The sequence below is a fragment of the Quercus suber genome, unplaced genomic scaffold (genome assembly GCF_002906115.3).
Source record: "Quercus suber isolate HL8 unplaced genomic scaffold, Cork oak 2.0 scaffold_871, whole genome shotgun sequence".
In the NCBI taxonomy this organism is placed as follows: domain Eukaryota; kingdom Viridiplantae; phylum Streptophyta; class Magnoliopsida; order Fagales; family Fagaceae; genus Quercus; species Quercus suber.
Genome location: NW_027070301.1, coordinates 200,803 through 219,862, shown reverse-complemented (window position 1 = coordinate 219,862; position 19,060 = coordinate 200,803). Strand labels below are relative to the sequence as shown.

The 19,060-nt window shown below is 33.9% G+C and overlaps 2 protein-coding genes across 12 annotated transcripts; both read left to right on the top strand.

The window, feature by feature from the left end:
• Nucleotides 1-6,605: 6,605 nt before the first annotated feature.
• LOC111990632 (putative disease resistance protein RGA3) lies at nt 6,606-7,793 on the top strand. The gene has a single exon (XM_024022416.2). It carries the CDS (start codon nt 6,606-6,608, stop codon nt 7,791-7,793), a length of 1,188 nt encoding a protein of 395 aa, XP_023878184.2.
• A 135-nt stretch (nt 7,794-7,928) lies between these two features.
• Nucleotides 7,929-17,768, top strand: LOC111990644 (putative disease resistance protein RGA1). 11 transcript variants are annotated; one of them, XM_065767975.1, is made up of 13 exons: nt 7,929-9,963; nt 10,057-10,152; nt 10,277-10,350; nt 10,511-10,615; nt 13,042-13,158; nt 13,559-13,807; nt 14,132-14,961; nt 15,223-15,289; nt 15,379-15,464; nt 15,673-15,911; nt 16,466-16,668; nt 16,945-17,269; nt 17,351-17,768. In XM_065767975.1, exon 1 carries the CDS (start codon nt 7,929-7,931, stop codon nt 9,960-9,962), a length of 2,034 nt encoding a protein of 677 aa, XP_065624047.1. In that variant the 3' UTR covers nt 9,963; nt 10,057-10,152; nt 10,277-10,350; nt 10,511-10,615; nt 13,042-13,158; nt 13,559-13,807; nt 14,132-14,961; nt 15,223-15,289; nt 15,379-15,464; nt 15,673-15,911; nt 16,466-16,668; nt 16,945-17,269; nt 17,351-17,768. The 11 variants fall into 11 exon arrangements, 8 of the variants coding, with proteins under 8 accessions (XP_065624047.1, XP_065624046.1, XP_065624045.1 ...); XM_065767974.1 differs by having other exon boundaries at nt 15,223-15,300; XM_065767973.1 differs by having other exon boundaries at nt 15,223-15,464.
• Nucleotides 17,769-19,060: the final 1,292 nt, after the last annotated feature.

Here is a 19,060-nt window from a genome sequence, read left to right as displayed (position 1 = left end):
AAAATAAAAACTAAACATCCGAACAAAAACAGATAAATAACATGAAAGCAGAAAGAAAGATGCATATGCATGAAGGCATGATAGAAAAATGCAGATGCATGAAAACATGGTTCCAAAAGCAGATAAGAAATCAAGTAAAAAGTGTCCTACTTTAGAAAGAAAGAATTAAAACAGAGGACAAACAAAAAAGACAATTAAGTCTTAGGCTCTTTTCTCACCTACACAGCACGAGTCTTTGGCTGTGAAGATGAAAAGACATGTGTTCTAGTATGTCTATTAAAGGACATAGAAGAATTAGAATTCTCCTAAAATTGAGTTAAAAAGCTCAAGACTTTTAACAACTCTCCAAACAAAGGTGTAGTTCCTTGAGAGAAAACTTGTGACCGTTTGGACAATTGCTTATGAGAATACAACTTAAAGCAATTAGGACGAATGTGTCCAGAAACACCACAATAGTGACAAATATGAGATCTAACAAAGGATTTGGAATTAGCCAGATTAGTTTTGGATTTCATACCTTTATTACATTTTTCAAATTGTGGCATAAAGATAGTCTTTGATCCAGAAGCCGTGGAAAAGGAGGGGCTGGAGGAAACAACATATCCTAAGTCAGTCTTATCAGAACTAGGTTTTTGAGCACTTAATACCTCATCAAGTTTTGCACTAGAGATCCTCTCTATTTGAGTTCTAACTTGACTAAGCTCAACCTCAAGATTCTTGACCTTCTCTTCTGATGAGGTGTTCTTCACAATAAGAGTCTCAACTGACCTTGTTGTCTCATCTAACTTAACTAACAGATTAGCCTTTTTAGTTTTTACCTCATTAAGCTCTTTTCTACAAAGATGAGAAGTCTTTTCAGATTTTATAAATTTATTGCATAGCTTATCATAGGCTTCTTGAAGGGTCATCTTATTGGGTACTTCATCATCAGAAGAATCCTCACTATCACTAGCACTCTCCACAATCACCTTATCGGTTGTGGCAGTAAAGCCCATAATGTGACGACATTCATCCACAAACTCATTAGAAGAGTCATCCTCAGTATCACTCCAAGTAACAACCAACCCTTTATCTTTTGACTCCTTGGTCTTTTCCTTCATGAGGTAGTTTGGGCACTCTATCCTCATATGGCCAAAACCTTTGCACTCATGGCATTGGATAAAGGGTTTCTCATTCTTGCCCTTCTTAGAGGATTTAAATTTCCTAGGAGGTTTGCCCTTATCTTTTTTCCTAAACTGAAGAATCTTGATAATCTCATCAGTTATGAAGGTTAGATCCTCATCCTCATCATCATCTTCATCTTCAGAGTCCTCAATCTCTTCCTCTATACCCTTGTGAGCCAAGTTTCTACTTTTTTCACATTTTCTCATTGAGCCTAATCCCATCTCATAGGTTTGAAGGTTCACTACAAGCTCAGTCAAAGGAATTTGATCAATGTCCTTTGCTTCTTCAATGACAGTGATCTTGGCATGGAATCTTTTAGGTAAAGACCTAAGGATTTTTCTAACAATTTTGGATTCTGCAATACATTCTCCAAGGTTGAATGTAGAATTCACAATATCCTTGAGTTTAGCATAGAACTCATCAAAGGTCTCATCCTCCTCAATCCTTATTTCTTCAAAACTACTAATGAGTCTTTGAAACTTCACAGTCTTTACTGCCTTGGTGCCTTCATAGGTGGTCTCAAGGATAGTCCAAGCTTCCTTGGCAACTTCTGTGGATGATATTCTTTTGAATTCCTCATTGGTCACCCCACAAAACAAAGCATTCAAGGCCCTACTGTTGAAATTTGCTACTACGATTGTTGCATCATCCCAATCCACTGGCGCTTCCTTTGGCTTAATCCAGCCAACTTCAACAGTTTTCCATACTTGTTCACCTAGAGCCTACAAAAAAACTTTCATACGAACTTTCCAGTACGCATAATTAGTTCGATCAAATAAAGAAGGAATTAAAAGAGATTGTCCACGATCCATGACAACGGAGGTCAAGGATCACACTCAGGAAATTAATCCAATCAGAGTGAACCCGCTCTGATACCACTTATTGGGAAATTTAGACTCCGGTTGATAGAATTAACAAGTTTTAAACCCTAGTTGTTAATTAGATTAATTATGAATAAAACTTGTTAAAAACAAACAAACATCAATATCATGTCAAAATCATGTAGCAGAAAAATAAATAAGACAAGATATGATGACCCAGAAAAATCAATAAAACAAACTAGTTTCACAGTAAAAAGCCTGACGAGAAACCTTCCCGAAAAGCAATCCACTATAGTAAAGAGAAGTTTTAGATCTAGTACAAAATCTTTGTTCCTAGGCTCTACAATCTCTGTAGATGAACTCATAGTAGAAATTTTCTACCGCTTCAAAACTTCTGAACTCTTCAATATATGAATGCCACCCTTTGATGATGCACAAATCCTAGTACGTAACTAACCAATTGTGCGGATCTCAGTACGCGACTTCAATAACCAATTAGAAGAAGATTGTTGGCTGCAAAGTTCTTCACTTCATCAACAATGAAGATCAATAAGCACTTGGTTATAAAACCCTGAGGCATAAAAGACGCAGTAGCTTCTTTTAGAGAGAATAAGACATTAGTCACCTTTTGCATATGTTCTCCTTATATTCTTTTATGTGACAGCTTCTAAAATAAGCCTTATATAGGTCTAGGGTTGTGAGAAAAGAAATCCTACACAAATACAAAAGCCTAGCCCAAAAATCAGATCTGAAAATTCTAATTTTCATAATCTCGATAGATAGCAGGTGTCGAGGTTTAATGAGGCTCGACAGATACAGCTGTCGAGGAGGTGTCGAGAAGGTTTCGAGGGGACAGAAGCTTTCTTGATTGATCGATCAACTGTCGAGAAGCTATTGAGATTGCGATAAGAATCAGCTGAAGAGCTCGACAAATAGCCAGGTGTCGAGCAGCTATCGAGCTTTAAATTTCAGCACTTTCTCACTTGATTCTTGGACAGACTTGCATGACTTTAACACTTGAACTTGAAACAAGGTTTCTTGAAGTATTAAACACATCCTAGATTTACCCAAATACAAGTAAAGTGCGTTTTGTCAAAGGATTAGCCAATTACATAAAAGAATGACATATGTTCTTAACAAGTGAACTACATATGTCCTAATAGTATCTCTAAGTGTTGTAATCTCTATTTAATATAGTGAAATTTTTTAGAGTTTGTCCCGTAGTTTTTCCCTTCAAGGAGAAAGGGTTTCCATGTAAATCTTTGTGTTCTTGTGTGGTTGTGTTTCCTTTATATTTGCTGAAATTTATTCACAGTTATAAAGAGTTTTTCCCAACATAAATTATGCGGACAGTTGGGAATAATAGCTGTAAAATTTTAATTCGTATTAGAGACCCAGACAATGCTAATAATGGGCTTTAAATTCAAAGACCCTAGGACGAATGGCCATATGGAGTGGTTTTGGTATTGTCATTGGTTTTAGTTGAGTAATTGAATGCAAGTATAGACCGTTTCTAGAGTGACGAGTAGTATGAAATTATAGACCATTTTTAAAGTAAGCCCAAAAAATTAGATATATAATTAATTGAATGTTTTTGTTAATGGGTTTTCTATTGCACTTGTTAAGGAAGAATTGAGTGAGTCCAACTGCATTGAAAGGTAGTAAAAGCTAATTAACAAATATTTCTTTTAACTGAAAGTTAGAACTTTCGTGTAGAGGAGTATCTATATCACGCATGATATTTCCTCCGATCTTTAAACTACTCAAAAAGAAGATCTGCCTTTTTTTATCTTTAAAAAAAAAAAAAATTATAAGAATGTTGTGTGACTCCCTTGAAAAAAAAAAATTGATTGCCAAAAAAAAAACCTTAACCTTAACCAATATACTTTGAAACTCATTAACTAGATCTTTAATTAATTTGAATGAGTCAAGCATGCTAAATTGATTCCCTATTGAAAGTTTAAATAGTGTGTAAAACACCTATGAACGTTTAGACCCGTAAATATAAAATTACCAATACAAGCTTATACACAAACAATATATGTGTGGAATGATGAATATAAGCTAAACTCAAATTGATAAAACACTCTAAACCATAATTAATCACAACCACAGCAGCAATTAAAAGGTAAAGAGAAAGGGAAGAGATATGCAAACACAAAGATAACACGGTGATGTATTCTCGAAGAGGAAACTGAAGTACTTGGCGAAAAACCTCTTCGTCGCCCTCTAAGCAGTCAATAATCCACTAGAGAATAAAGTTGGGATACATGAATAGCAGAAGACCCTCCAAGCCTAATCTACCCAGTGCACCTAAGTCCTCCTAGCTTATTACTCCAACAGGATTATTCCAAACCTTGTCTTCTCTAGCTTATCAAATCCCGCAATAGCCCATTGCGTCAACCAAATGAATTGGTCCCTTCTGACTGCTTCCTAAGAACCAAAATACCTCATCATTGATATGAGTATGGTGAGATAAGGATTTGGCTAAATGTACATCTCAAGGCTATGTCAATGGAAAGGGTGAGAGTAGAGGAATTTAGAGAATCAAAGGATAAAAATTGTGGATGAGTCAATTTTGTTTTTCTCTAGGGTTTCTCTCTCAAAATTCTTTCTAGAATCTCTCTACATTTTGTAGGTATAAGGGTATTCATAGTAGGGTGTATGAGGAATGCGGAAAGTCATTTTGTAACAAACAGGGCATTCTGGCGACTCGAGCTCGCTACTAGAATGAGTCGCGAGTTTGAGTCGCGAGCTAACTACTTGGTTAGACTGGAAGTTTTGTCCTATAGTGCAACAGCTGGCGTGACCCTTCAGCTCCCTTGCATGCTTCACACGTGTGCCATTTTGGCGACTTGCCAGTCATGAGCCAGTCTCGAGATCCAGTTGTGAGACTCCCTTGAATTGCACACTTCTGAGATTTCTTCACACTCTTTCACACACTACCTTTACATGAATCCCACCTAAATACATGGTATCTAATTGCCAAATTACAAGCAAATTTGGCACAAAATAAAGCCAACAAATGATTAAATAAATCAACCTTTACACCTATGGTTTTGAGAAAATAAATATTTTTTAGTTAAAATGTTGGGGATTGATGCGGCACCTTCCACCAAAAAATAATTGGGGGATTGATCTATTAACAAACCCTAGGGAAAAAAATATTTTTCTCAAAATTTTAACTAAAAAAATATTTATTTTCTCAAAAATATAATTTGATGTTTTTATAATCTAAAAATATTCATATCATTCCCATAATCTTAGAAAAACACAATGTTTTCAAGTTCAAATGCTATAAAATAAAAGAAATATATTTGTCAACTTATTTTTAATTCTGCGTTTATACTTTTGTGTATACACATAGAGGAAAAAAAATTGTTTTTGTCCCTAAAATTTTCATAACATTTGTTTTTTGTTCTTAAAATTTATATAATTCTTTTCTATTTTTTTGTTCATAAATTATTGACAATGTACACTCTCTCTTCTTAAACTATCATGCCATGCATGTGACTAATATAAAGTTTCATGTTACCAGTTAACCTCCTGTGTCTCTTTTTTATTTTTATGTAACGGGGCAATCTTGAAGGTTAGACGCATCAAAATTCGCTACAGCTAAGGATAGTTCTACTTTTTTTTTTTTTTTTTTGATGAACAGGATAGTTCTACTTAATTAGACCTGTGGGATTAAAGTTAACGAAAATTTACAGAACAAATAAAAGTAGTTAATGACATTGACAATTGAGCATGAAATTATGGACCACGTTTACAGTGCTTGAGCCCATAAAAATAAATTGCATTAATTAAGTGAAAGGCTACCAGAGCCTACAAAAAACCCTACAAAGCTACAACTCATGTTTGTTAATTAAATGAGAGCTACCAATTAACCAATGCACATACAGTTGGTTAGGGCTTGGGTCTGGCGAGAGCCATTCTGAGATTGACACCAAACCAAGTTGGACAAACCAGCAACCACCACCACCACGTCCTAACTGTCTTAATTCTAACATTTAATCTTCAACTATTTTCAATGCCCCACTTGGTTCTCGTTCGTGAAATTAATAAGCTAAGAGTTCGGTAAATTGCATTAATTAAGTGAAAGGCTACCAGAGCCTACAAAAAACCCTACAAAGCTACAACTCATGTTTGTTAATTAAATGGGAGCTACCAATTAACCAATGCACATACAGTTGGTTAGGGCTGGGGTCTGGCGAGAGCCATTCTGAGATTGACACCAAACCAAGTTGGACAAACCAGCAACCACCACCACCACATCCTAACTGTCTTAATTCTAGCATTTAATCTTCAACTGTTTTCAATGCCCCACTTGGTTCTCTCGTTCGTGAAATTAATAAGCTAAGAGTTCGGTTGGTCAATTGTCACTGTATTTCTAAGAGAAATATCCAAGTTCAAATCACCCTTATGGTTACGGCAATGGAAAGATAGCGATACGTGATCAAATGAGCGTCTTACGTACACATGCTCATAAATAACCATTAGTTCATTATAAAAACTAGAAGTTTAGAATAGAACCGGCAAGCAAATCACTCAGCCTAAGTCATCCTACTTTCAAACAATTGTTCTCATATCTTACCTGCATTTAACTATTTCAAGTGAGAAATGGCGGAAGGAGTTCTCTTCAATGTAGCTGAGGGAATCGTTGGCCAACTGGGCAACCTAGCTCTCAAAGAGATTGGACTGATCTGGGGTGTCAAAGATGAGCTTCAAAAGCTCAAAAACACGGTTACAACAATCAATGCTGTGCTTCAGGATGCAGAGGAGCACCAGGCGCTGAGCAATGCCATCAAGGATTGGGTGGAAAGGCTGAAAGATGTATTTTTTGAAGCGGATGACTTGCTGGATGACTTTTTCACTGAAGTTTTACGGCGGGAAGTGATGACCCGGAATAAGAAAGCGAAAGAGGTACGCATCTTCTTTTCCAAATCGAACCAACTTGCATATGGTCTTAAAATGGGTCATAAGCTTAAGTCAATTAGGGAGAGACTAGATGCTATTGCAGCGGATAGGAAGTTCCACTTAGAGGCACGTCCTAGGGAAACACAAGGCAGTAATAGGGGGAGAGAGAGTCATCATTTTGTACGTGCTGAAGATGTTATTGGGAGAGAGGTTGATAAGAAAGTCATCATAGAACGTTTATTGGATTCCAAAATTGAAGAGAATGTTGCAGTCCTTCCTATAGTTGGAATTGGTGGACTAGGCAAGACCACATTAGCTCAGTTTGTATTCAATGACGAAGAAATTGAAAGTTATTTTGAGAAAAAATTGTGGGTGTGTGTTTCGGATGATTTTGATTTAAAAACAATTGTTGAGAAAATCCTAGAATCTGCAAAAGGTAGTAAACTAGGAAGCCTTGAAATCAACACAATGATAAATGATCTTCATAAAGAAATTGATGGAAAGAAATACTTACTTGTATTAGATGATTTGTGGAATGATGATTCAAAAAAATGGGATGGTTTAAAAGGACTTCTTAAAGGTGGTGCAATAGGTAGTAGAATATTAGTGACTACACGTGAGGAAAAGGTTGCAAAGATTTCGAAAACTATTGAACCATACTTTTTAAAGGGTTTAAATGAAGAGGAGTCTTGGTCTTTATTTAAGCAAAAGGCATTTGAAAATGGACAAGAACCAGAAAATTTAAGAATTAAGGAAATTGGAATGGAAATTGTTAGTAAGTGTAGAGGAATTCCACTCGCCATAAATACTATAGGAAGCCTGTTGTACTTTAAAATCTCAGAAGATGAATGGTTGTCCTTCAAGAAAAATGAATTTCCAAAATTAGATTAAAAGGAAAATGATATCATACCAACACTTAAGTTAAGTTATGATCATCTACCATCACATTTGAAACAATGTTTTGCTTATTGTAGTTTATTTCCAAAGGATTACCAATTTGAAAAACAAGAATTGATTAGGATATGGATGGCACAAGGGTTCATTAAGCTATCAGGTCAAAACCAATGCGTAGAAGATGTTGGCCATGAGCATTTCATGGAATTACTTTGGAGATCATTCTTTCAAGAAGATAAAGAAGATTGGTGGAACACAAGACCTATTTTCAAAATACATGACCTCATGCATGATTTGGCAATATCTGTAGCGGGACGGGAGAACATCTCATTTGGCATAAATGGTGAAAAAATTTGTGAAAAAACACATCATGTGTCAATTGGTTTTGATTTAGCCTCATTATCCCAAATTCCTGCCTCATTGTTTGAAGCAAAGAGGATTAGAACATTCCTTTTGCCATGTCAAACTTGGCATCCAGAAAAAATGGTAGTGAACCAGTCAATGTGTAATGCATTTTTTGCAAAATTTATGTTCTTGCGCAAGTTAGATTTGAATAGTATTGGCATTAGGAGTGTGCCACATTCTATTGGAAAGATGAAGCATTTAAGGTATCTCAATCTTTCAAATAATCGTTACATAAAGATGCTTCCTAATTCCATTACAAGGTTGCAGAATTTGGAAACATTGAATCTCGGTTATTGTGTCAAACTTATAGAATTGCCAAGAAATATTACTAGATTAGTCAATCTTAGGCATCTCAACATTGATAATTGCAATAGCTTGACTCATATGCCACGTGGACTTGGGCAATTGACTAATTTCCGGTCACTAGCTGAGTATGTGTTAAGTACAGACTCTAGATGTGGTGGTGAGTTGAAGGAACTTCATGGATTAAACCAGCTAAGAGAAAATATAAGAATTAAAAATCTTACACACAAGAAAGATGCTGAATTAGAATATAAGGCTGCAAATATGAAAGAGAAACGAAACCTTGAAGGCATGGCATTAGAGTGGATAAAAGAAGATGTCAGTGAAGTGGATGTTGGGTATGATGAGAAGTTACTTGAAGCTTTAGAACCATTCCAAAGTCTTAAACTTTTGGAATTAAATGGCTACATGGGAGTGAAATATCCAAGATGGCTTTCGTCACTCAAAAATCTTGTGCGCCTTACGCTATATTCAATGAAGAATTGCCAAGATGTGCTTCCATTGCATCAATTTCCTTTTCTCAAAACTCTTAGGTTGAATGATGTTCCTTCTCTTGAGTACATATCATTTATGTCAAAGAGTGTTAACCTTCCACCCCTAGAGTTACTCAAAATTATGAATTGCCCTAATCTAAAGGGATGGTGGAAGAGGAGGAGCGACTCCATCAAGGATTATGAAGATGACAACGATAATTATGGTGAAATATCGATAATAGAAGCAAAGAATCATTCTCTGCCTTCATTTTCTCGTCTTTCTACTCTACACATTTATGGTTGCCCTGAACTATCTTCTATGCCTTTATTTCCTTATCTTGAAGAACTAGATCTGGAAAACTCTAATTTGATGCCATTGGAGCAAACAATATCGATGGGAATGATAAGTATGGCATCTCAAGAAAACATAACAGCAGCAGTAGTAGCAGAGTCAACCTCTTCTACTCGTTATTCTTCTTCTTCAACACTTGCCACCTTATTCACCCCTCTCTCCAAATTAAAATCTTTGCGTATTATTTTGATAAAAGGCAGTGATGGTCATGTCCTTCAATCTATACAACATCTCACTGCACTTCAAGAACTTTCGTTATCTAATTATATTGGGGTTGGGATGGAGTTGGAATGGCAAGGCCTGAGGAAGCTTCAGTATCTAAGTTTATATGATCATCCAAAATTGGCCTCTCTTCCAGTGGGGCTTCAACAGGCCACCTCTCTGCAACATCTCACGATTTCAAATTGTCCAAGTTTGACAACAATTCCGAAGTGGATCTGCAACATCATATCTCTTCAATCACTTGAGATTTTGCATTGCGCCAATTTGACATCATTACCTATCCTTACTTCTTTAAAGAAACTGGAGATTTTGGATTGTCCCATTTTAGCGGAAGGTTGCAAGAGTGAGGATTGGCTTGCTCACATCCAAAACTTGAAAGGAGATCTAGCTCCGCCAAAAGAAGAAAAATGAGGTATTGAATTTCATTATGAAAAACAAAATTCTTCTTCTTCATCCTCTTTAATTGTATAGCTAATTTTTTCCTAATTATTGAACAATTATGCAGAACAAAATGAAAGTATGAAGAAACATGAACTTAAATCTCAGCTCTTTACCAAAATTTTTGGGCATTGCAGTGGTTCAACAAGTCAACAACTCAATGGTAATTATTTTCATTCTCACATTCTTTGATCACATATGGAAATTATTTCCTATGTTTCTTTTTTTATCTCAAACCAAGTTGATATGGTGATGTATTTTGGGTGTTTCACTTCTCATCTTTTCAGATGAGGATCATCAATTGGTGATAAGGAGATAATATTTGCGGGGAGAAGTATATCTGGCAACAGAATTAGCTTGTGTAGGTATTTTTTATGCTTCGATTATATGCTCCACCATGTTTTTATTTCTACAATTGAATAAAAAATATGGTTTATGTTTTTTTATGGATTGCTCGAGTAAGAGTTGTTTCATACTAGAATCACTAATGTTTCTTTGCTATCTTTTTTTGGCTTGCTTAGCTTGCGTTGGATTTAGATCATAAGTTGATATTCAAGGTAGCAACACTTGGATAAAGGACAAGTGGTTGCTTATTGGCTTTCTCCTTGAATTCGAATGTTACAGAGGTAAACAAATACTAGTCTTTTATTTACTTTTACATTATCATTCTTTGTTTGAAGAGGACAAAAATAAAGAATAGGATTTCACTACGGTAGATTCTTAAATAACACTTAATAGTTTATGATGAAAGTAGGGATCCAGTGTCTGTTTATTACTACTCTTATCCATATAGACACAAGTATTGGCAATAGACCTAGATGCCTCATTTTTAAATGTGTGCTTTAGGCATCGATCATCTTCATTTATAATGCAACTTCTCTAACAATCTCTGGCTTGTAATGAATTTTGGTTACTTTGGCTCTTAGAAGCTTCTAGTGACCCAAATAAAGGGTAAGTCATTAATCATATATTAGGTTTCTTGACCTTTCAAGAAATTTGAAACCTGTTAATAAATCACTCTCCAAAAGTCCATTTTTCTCCTGTTTTCTATGTTTTTTTCTTCTCCAAACAAGAACCTGCTTGACATTAAACTATATGTCAATCTATTTGGGTATCCAGGGCTATCTTCTTACATCTCATTTCATTGTAAAATATATGAAATGAAGATCAAATATGTAAAAGTGGTCTTTGGTAGTGGTTCTTTTCACTTCTTTTGTAATTATGCAGAACAAAATGAAAGTATGAAGAAACATGAACTTAAATCTCAGCTCTTTACCAAAATTTTTGGGCATTGCAGTGGTTCAACAAGTCAACAACTCAATGGTAATTATTTTCATTCTCACATTCTTTGATCACATATGGAAATTATTTCCTATGTTTCTTTTTTTATCTCAAACCAAGTTGATATGGTGATGTATTTTGGGTGTTTCACTTCTCATCTTTTCAGATGAGGATCATCAATTGGTGATAAGGAGATAATATTTGCGGGGAGAAGTATATCTAGCAACAGAATTAGCTTGTGTAGGTATTTTTTATGCTTCGATTATATGCTCCACCATGTTTTTATTTCTACAATTGAATAAAAAATATGGTTTATGTTTTTTTATGGATTGCTCGAGTAAGAGTTGTTTCATACTAGAATCACTAATGTTTCTTTCCTATCTTTTTTTGGCTTGCTTAGCTTGCGTTGGATTTAGATCATAAGTTGATATTCAAGGTAGCAACACTTGGATAAAGGACAAGTGATTGCTTATTGGCTTTCTCCTTGAATTCGAATGTTACAGAGGTAAACAAATACTAGTCTTTTATTTACTTTTACATTATCATTCTTTGTTTGAAGAGGACAAAAATAAAGAATAGGATTTCACTACGGTAGATTCTTAAATAACACTTAATAGTTTATGATGAAAGTAGGGATCCAGTGTCTGTTTATTACTACTCTTATCCATATAGACACAAGTATTGGCAATAGACCTAGATGCCTCATTTTTAAATGTGTGCTTTAGGCATCGATCATCTTCATTTATAATGCAACTTCTCTAACAATCTCTGGCTTGTAATGAATTTTGGTTACTTTGGCTCTTAGAAGCTTCTAGTGACCCAAATAAAGGGTAAGTCATTAATCATATATTAGGTTTCTTGACCTTTCAAGAAATTTGAAACCTGTTAATAAATCACTCTCCAAAAGTCCATTTTTCTCCTGTTTTCTATGTTTTTTTCTTCTCCAAACAAGTACCTGCTTGACATTAAACTATATGTCAATCTATTTGGGTATCCAGGGCTATCTTCTTACATCTCATTTCATTGTAAAATATATGAAATGAAGATCAAATATGTAAAAGTGGTCTTTGGTAGTGGTTCTTTTCACTTCTTTTGTGAGAGGTGAGCTCAAAGATTTTAAGAACTTAATGGTTTAATTGATGATTCTGCATATTTAAGTACATGAGATTTACCATAACTTTTATTTAATAGAATAGTTTGCATCAAAACACAGCTTAGATTTATTGTAGACATGATATATTTCAGGAATAATTATACAATCCTAACTTCTTTTTTATAGTCAAACTTGAAAAGCATCCCGCAAAATTCTAATTTGAAAAGAGGAGCTTAGATTTTGAAATCCATAATGGTACTTATTGAATGATGCCACGTGAAAATGCTCCAGAATGACCCGAGACAGCTTATATCCCTAAGGCTGAAATTGAATTTTGAAGGATCCATCATTATTCCATAAAAAGTTTGAGTGCCACAATTCAGTTTGTTAGTTTACAAGTTATTTTGAGTTCTAAACTTTCTCATGTTGGATGACAAGAGCAACCAATATCATCCCCTAGAGCTGTGAGCTTGCCAACCCAACAGTTTTAGAAGGGTATGTCAGGGGAAACTAACTATCTAACTTTATCAAAAAAAAATTTCTCTCTTTAGATGATTGATACTAATAACGTGCAATTTCTCCAATGATTCCCTTTAATATGTAGGCATTTAGCAAACATTTTGGTCACATGTTAGGCAAATACGTAGTAGATAGCCACAACCTAAATGCAGTGGATAGTCACTTGTGAAATGTAGGAAAAAGCAGCAATTCATGAGAAGGGTGTGGAAATCATGGGGATTCCACAATGTGCTTGGATATGACAGACTTCCTTCTTAAAAAGAATGAGCATCATTGGTAATTATTCCACATTTCTTTACTTTAATATGATAATCATTCATCTTGAATTTGATTTCTCACATATGATATGGAAAAATATGCTGGCTAAATCAATACTTTACAACTTATTATTTGGATTATAAAATGATCTCTACTACACGATCTTTCTCATATTGATAGTAATATATACTTATTGCCTATCTCAGATTTTTGTTGGGTTTAAATCCTGGTTTTTTCTATCTTTTGTTGGCTTTTCCAATCTAAATCAAGCTTAATGTTAGCGTACAGCTGTTAATGACAATGGTGGTGGCAATTATCTTTTGTTAATTTCTGTGGTGTTCATGGATTGAATTCAATGTGTTTATTGAAACGTTTTGAGCTATTTTCAAGTTTATTCACTTGGTTTTTTGATTATCAGAGGGAAATGTAGAGACAAGCAGCAATTCAGGAGATGGTTGGGGGAATCAAGGGGCATTCTGCAATATGCTTTATTATGATAGCCTCGCTTCTTTAAAGAGATCAAGTATTATTGAGTGACTCAATTTGTTGCTAAGATGGAAAAGTCAAACAAGAGAGATCTGGCATAAGCTAGCTCCCTTTCAGTTGACAGTGAAACTGTATTAGTGAGAAACAGATTCATAATTTGTTGCTACTTTGACTTCTTTAGGTATGTATGTCAAGACTTCTTTAGGTACGTATGTCAATCATTAAGACATTAACCTAGACCTTCATAGAAAGATATATTGTAATCTTGTTTGTTCTGTAAATTTTTTTTTCAAATGTCAATGCTATTTTTTCTTTTCAATAATTATAAGGATTCTCCTGCAACATGCTGTAAGTTGACAAGCTGGAAATTGTATCTCATTACTTTCATTATCATAATATGTCCTCTTAGCATTTATATGAGATGAAAAAATATGTAAAATATATTAGTTCTTATTTTTTAGCTTTACCAACTTCCTTTTACTTAAAGGAAAAATGTTACTTGCAGTTTTTATTCAAAAGTGTGCCGAGGAGATGATGTATTTGGCTTGATTTGTTGATCTTTTCAAAGGCAAAATGATAATTTGGTTGGAAATTCAAAGCTGGCAACTATAGTATATAGTACAATGGGCTTGTAATGATCTCAAAGATCAAAATGAGCTCAAAGTTCAAATGACAGGACACAGGTAAGGGGAGTATCTGTAGGTTTTTGTGAGAGAAATGCTCCTATCATGTTTAAAAAGGATTCAACTGCTTTTAAGTCATCCTAGTTCCTTTTTGTCTTGATTTTAAATTTTGGCATGTGGATCATCCCGTTTTCACTGGACCCTCTCTCTGCTTTAAAAAATCTTATTCTGCAATAGAGTCCAATAAGGGAGTTCTAAACCGAATCTAGTTTTGGTCCTCATTAAGGATACCAAGGAAAGAGGCGGAGCTGGAAGAGGTGCCCCCTAATGCGGTATTTGGGTAATCATCCCCTTTTCACTAGACCCCCTAATGAGCCACTTTTAGATTGGATTAACACAAAATATTGACATTTCAAGTTAGCATCAACAATTTTAGTGATGGATTATTTAAATTTATGCTCCATTTTGTTACAGAAAAATATGTAGGAGGAAAAAGAAATAAAAAATAAACTACAGTGAATACTTTCTTGTAATAATGAATTCATTTTCTTTTAGTCAACAAGGCATTATTGTACATCTCTCTCTCACTTATCAGACAAATGCCAGGCATTAATGGGCGAGGTTCACACATTACATGAATCCATGTGACTGCTCGGATCCTAGAGATAGAAACTAAGACCATAAGGATCTAAAACTCCTAATACTTCTACAGGTTCATTCATTCCATTTTAAACTCAGTCCTCTATAAATTTATCAATTATAATTATTATTTTTTTTGAAGTATTGCTGATTTTTATTATATCTGATAATGCCTTTTCTTCAAATAGAGTTTATTCCAAAGTTATATATGTAGCAATAGCAAAAAATTGAAAAAAAAAAATATTAGATACTTTAGGTGCTTAACATCCTTAATGAATATGTGTGCAAGTATTATGCCTTTTTTCCTCTTTTTCTTACCACAAGGATGTTTCAGGTCTCTAGGCCTGGTGTCTTCCTACACAAGTTCATTTTCTGCTGGATGAAACTACAAACTTTAAGATGTATAAAACCAGTAAGAGGAAGTTAGACATTGATGCTTATGGTGCAATAGGAGCAAATATATTTAATTGATTTTATTTCTTTTTTCTAGCTAGCAAAACTTGAGCTTTGGTTGGAAAAGGCAAAAGCAGGAAGTCAATAGCTATCAGTTCTCCAAAGTGATACTATGATCTTCAGGTGGGTAAAGCTCTTATGGATAATATTAATCTCAAAAATTTTCAGCCAAGAACCTTTGTTCTTTGCATCCACCATCAAATATAATATTGCATATGGAAAGGTGGGGCAAGAATTGAAGAAATAAGAGCTGAACCTCAACTTGCCTATGCTGTTCTTTTACTGATAGATTGCATGAGGTTCTAACTTCTGGTCCATGACTATACTTTAGATGATCCTTTCATTTTGATAATCATCTAAATTATAGTCATTTGTAATTTCGGAATTTGCAGCTGAGTGGACTCCACAGGTGGTGAAGCACAATACTCATTTGTCCTGTGGACAGAAGCAAACAACTTCCATAGCAAGAGCAATTACTAAACACACAAGGATTTTAACTCTTAAATGAAGCTAAAAGTGCATTTGATGTTGGTTTTGAGATCAATATTGCAAGATGCATTGGACATGAAGGTACACAAATTATTGTTTTGGTTTCTTATCATTTGAGCATGATCAAGAATGACAATATGTTTGAAAAAGAATGTTAAAATTATAGTCATACCATATTCTTTTTAATCACATCTTGAGGCATTTTCACATATGTCTCAACCAGTAATTTTATTTTTTGTAAACTAGTCTTTGTTAACCATAGCAGCATTGTATATCATTTGACCTAGATATTGAAAGTTTTTCTTTTTTCCTCCCAAACTTTTACATGAACTCAATTGACTAAAAGTTCAAAAGACAATGCTAATACTTTCAGCATTACTGTTTGACCTTGTCTAAAAACATAGACTTAAGTAGCAAAAGACAAAGCTGTTGATGCTTCCTTATTAGAAATGATTGATTCAAAGTTAAATTTAGACCTAAGTCCAAGATAAAACGAATCTTCCAAAGGGAAAAACTAAGCTTCATGTTGTAAGCTTTAGATATCCATCTATGTAAGATATTCAGGTTTTCCAAGGCCTCAGCTGCTTTGCCATTCATTTTGGCAATGGTAAAATTTTATTTTCAAATTGTGTCAGGTCACCTGATGGAATTGAAAATTGAAAGGTTAAATTGAAGTGGATGAGTTGGTAGATTGGTCTTGTCAGTCAAGAATCAGTTTTGTCCAATGACTTGTCTATGCCAACACTGCATATGAGAAAGAAGGAAATGCAAAAGAGTTGGAAAGCAAAGCTGCATCAAAGTTGCAAATGTGCAAAGCTTTGTTAGTGGCTTCCAACAGGTTAGTACCGCAAAATATTCTCCTAAACTCATCATTCGAAAGTTCTTAATGCTCCAAGTTATTAAGTCAATTGAGCTACTTTAGAGTAAAACAACATTTAATAGATTTCAAAGGATAAAGCAAAATTGGAAGCATTATTATTTCAATCCTTTTCCTCTCTATAATTGATAAATGTAGGATTATAAATTTTTGTTTTGGAGTTTAGCATTTGCTTGTGAGTCTTACAGACTCATTGGACTATACTGCTTGATTTAGTTTTTGTCAAATAAAATGCAGGACTATCATATCATGGTAATACTATGAGAATTCCAATTATCCAGCATGTAGAAGAAACGGGTAGCCATTAGATGTCCAAGATACTGCTTTAAATAAGGCTACAAATACACTCAAAGCTGAATTTGGACAAATAATTCAAGATGCACTGAACAGAGTGATGGTGAACCGGGCACAACTGTCGTGGCCTATCCATTATCTACATGGTGATCAAAATAGAATTATCATAGAGAAAGGAGAGCTTGAGACTTTGATTGTGAATTTGTCACCTTGACAATCTGAGAAGGGCCTGCATTCTTCTGCTATAGAGTTGCAAATAAATAGTGAGGTAGATATTAATTAGAAGCAACTCCATCAAGTACTTTTTAGATGATTGATTCTATGTACTTGTCTCATGGTTACATTCCAGGTCCAAGCATTTTGCAAACATTCATGTCAAGCAGATATGAAGTTAATAGCTATCTCCTAATGGTGCGAGCGGATGCTGAGGCACATCTGTTAATAGCTTAATGGAAATTCATCTACTATCAATGTTCTTGCACTTCAATTCTGTAAGAGAGGGATATTCTAAATGTAGTTATTAATCTACTAGCATTATTAGGACTACAATATAATATTACGACTTGATCCTTATCTTTTTAGAGTCATCTACAAAAAATTTCCTATCCCAAATTTTGTAATATTTCTGGAGCTAAACTTGCTATCCTGATTTTATTTTTTGTCTGAATTGGTTTCCATTTTGGAGCATGTTCAATTGTAAGCTAGACCATGAGCATTCATGAGTTAATTATTTCTTCTTTAATTTATATTGTTCATATTTCTTTTTATTGTGATTGTTTTATTAAATCATGAGGAGAATTAAAATCTTTATAATTTTAAATTCATCAATTGAATCTTTGATTCCAATCAGCATGATTTTAACTTCTACTAATCAAAATCAACTACTGTTTCTTTTTTCTTTTTGGAAATTGTTGTTGGGTTCCAAATCATTCATGCAGTAAGTGGCAACTAGAAATACCAATGGCAATCCAATCCTTGGTACAGGCAAAAATCATAAGAAGAAAAGTTGAGTCATATTAATATCAACCATGGTTGATTACATCTTTTTAAAATTACTATCTTTAGGGATTGGGGTTAAGGATGAAGGAACAACAAGATTTTAAAAGTACTATCTTTTCTTTTTCACTTATTCAAGAGAACAAATAAAAGGTCATTTTTATTTAACAAATTAGGGTTTTCTTTAAAGCACCAAAGTCACCCTTGGCACTTTATATATATATATATATAATTTATTTATTTATTTTTATACACTATTTTGAGGAATGCACATACCAACATTATACAAAATCTAACATATTCTATCAAGTTATTGTCCATACGTTTATAATGCACAGAAATTATGTCTTTCAACCTCTTATATAAACCTCTTTCTTCTTCTTATTTTTCTATTTTAGTGACCAAAACCTCATCTTTATAAGTACACTATTTAATTTATTTATTATATAACGCCAAAAAAAAATAACAAACAAGAAATATTGACTAACTAATATGCAAATTAAAAAAAAAAAAAAAATAGAGGAAATGGATAGTTCAAGGCTTCTTATTCCCTTCCATGAACTTATGAAAGTATCTACCTAGGAAGCAATATTGTGAAAGGAATTTTGTTGAACTCTAAAGTCATACTCCATTTAATAATTTTTAATATTAAATTAATTCTATCTAAATAAATATTCAAAATAGTGCAATTGATTCAAGTAAAATTAAGATATAATTTCTAATATTATATTTGGTACTTATACATAACTCTTAAATTAAAACAATAAAATTAAGACATAATTTCTAATATTATATTTGGTACATAACTCATTTGGATGCTTTTTTTTTTTTGGGGGGGGGGGGTGGGGGTGTTATTGGAGGTTAATGGGCAATATTATTCTCTCCCTTCCTTTAAACCATCTCTTTTAAAACTTTTACAACCTAAAGACACATATTGATTAACACTTTTTTTTAGATAAATTAATAGTTGATGAAGGAATTTGAATCCTAAACATCTCTATTAGAAACACTAAAATATGTCAATTAAGCTACAAGTCTTTTAGCGATCTATACTTTTTTAAAC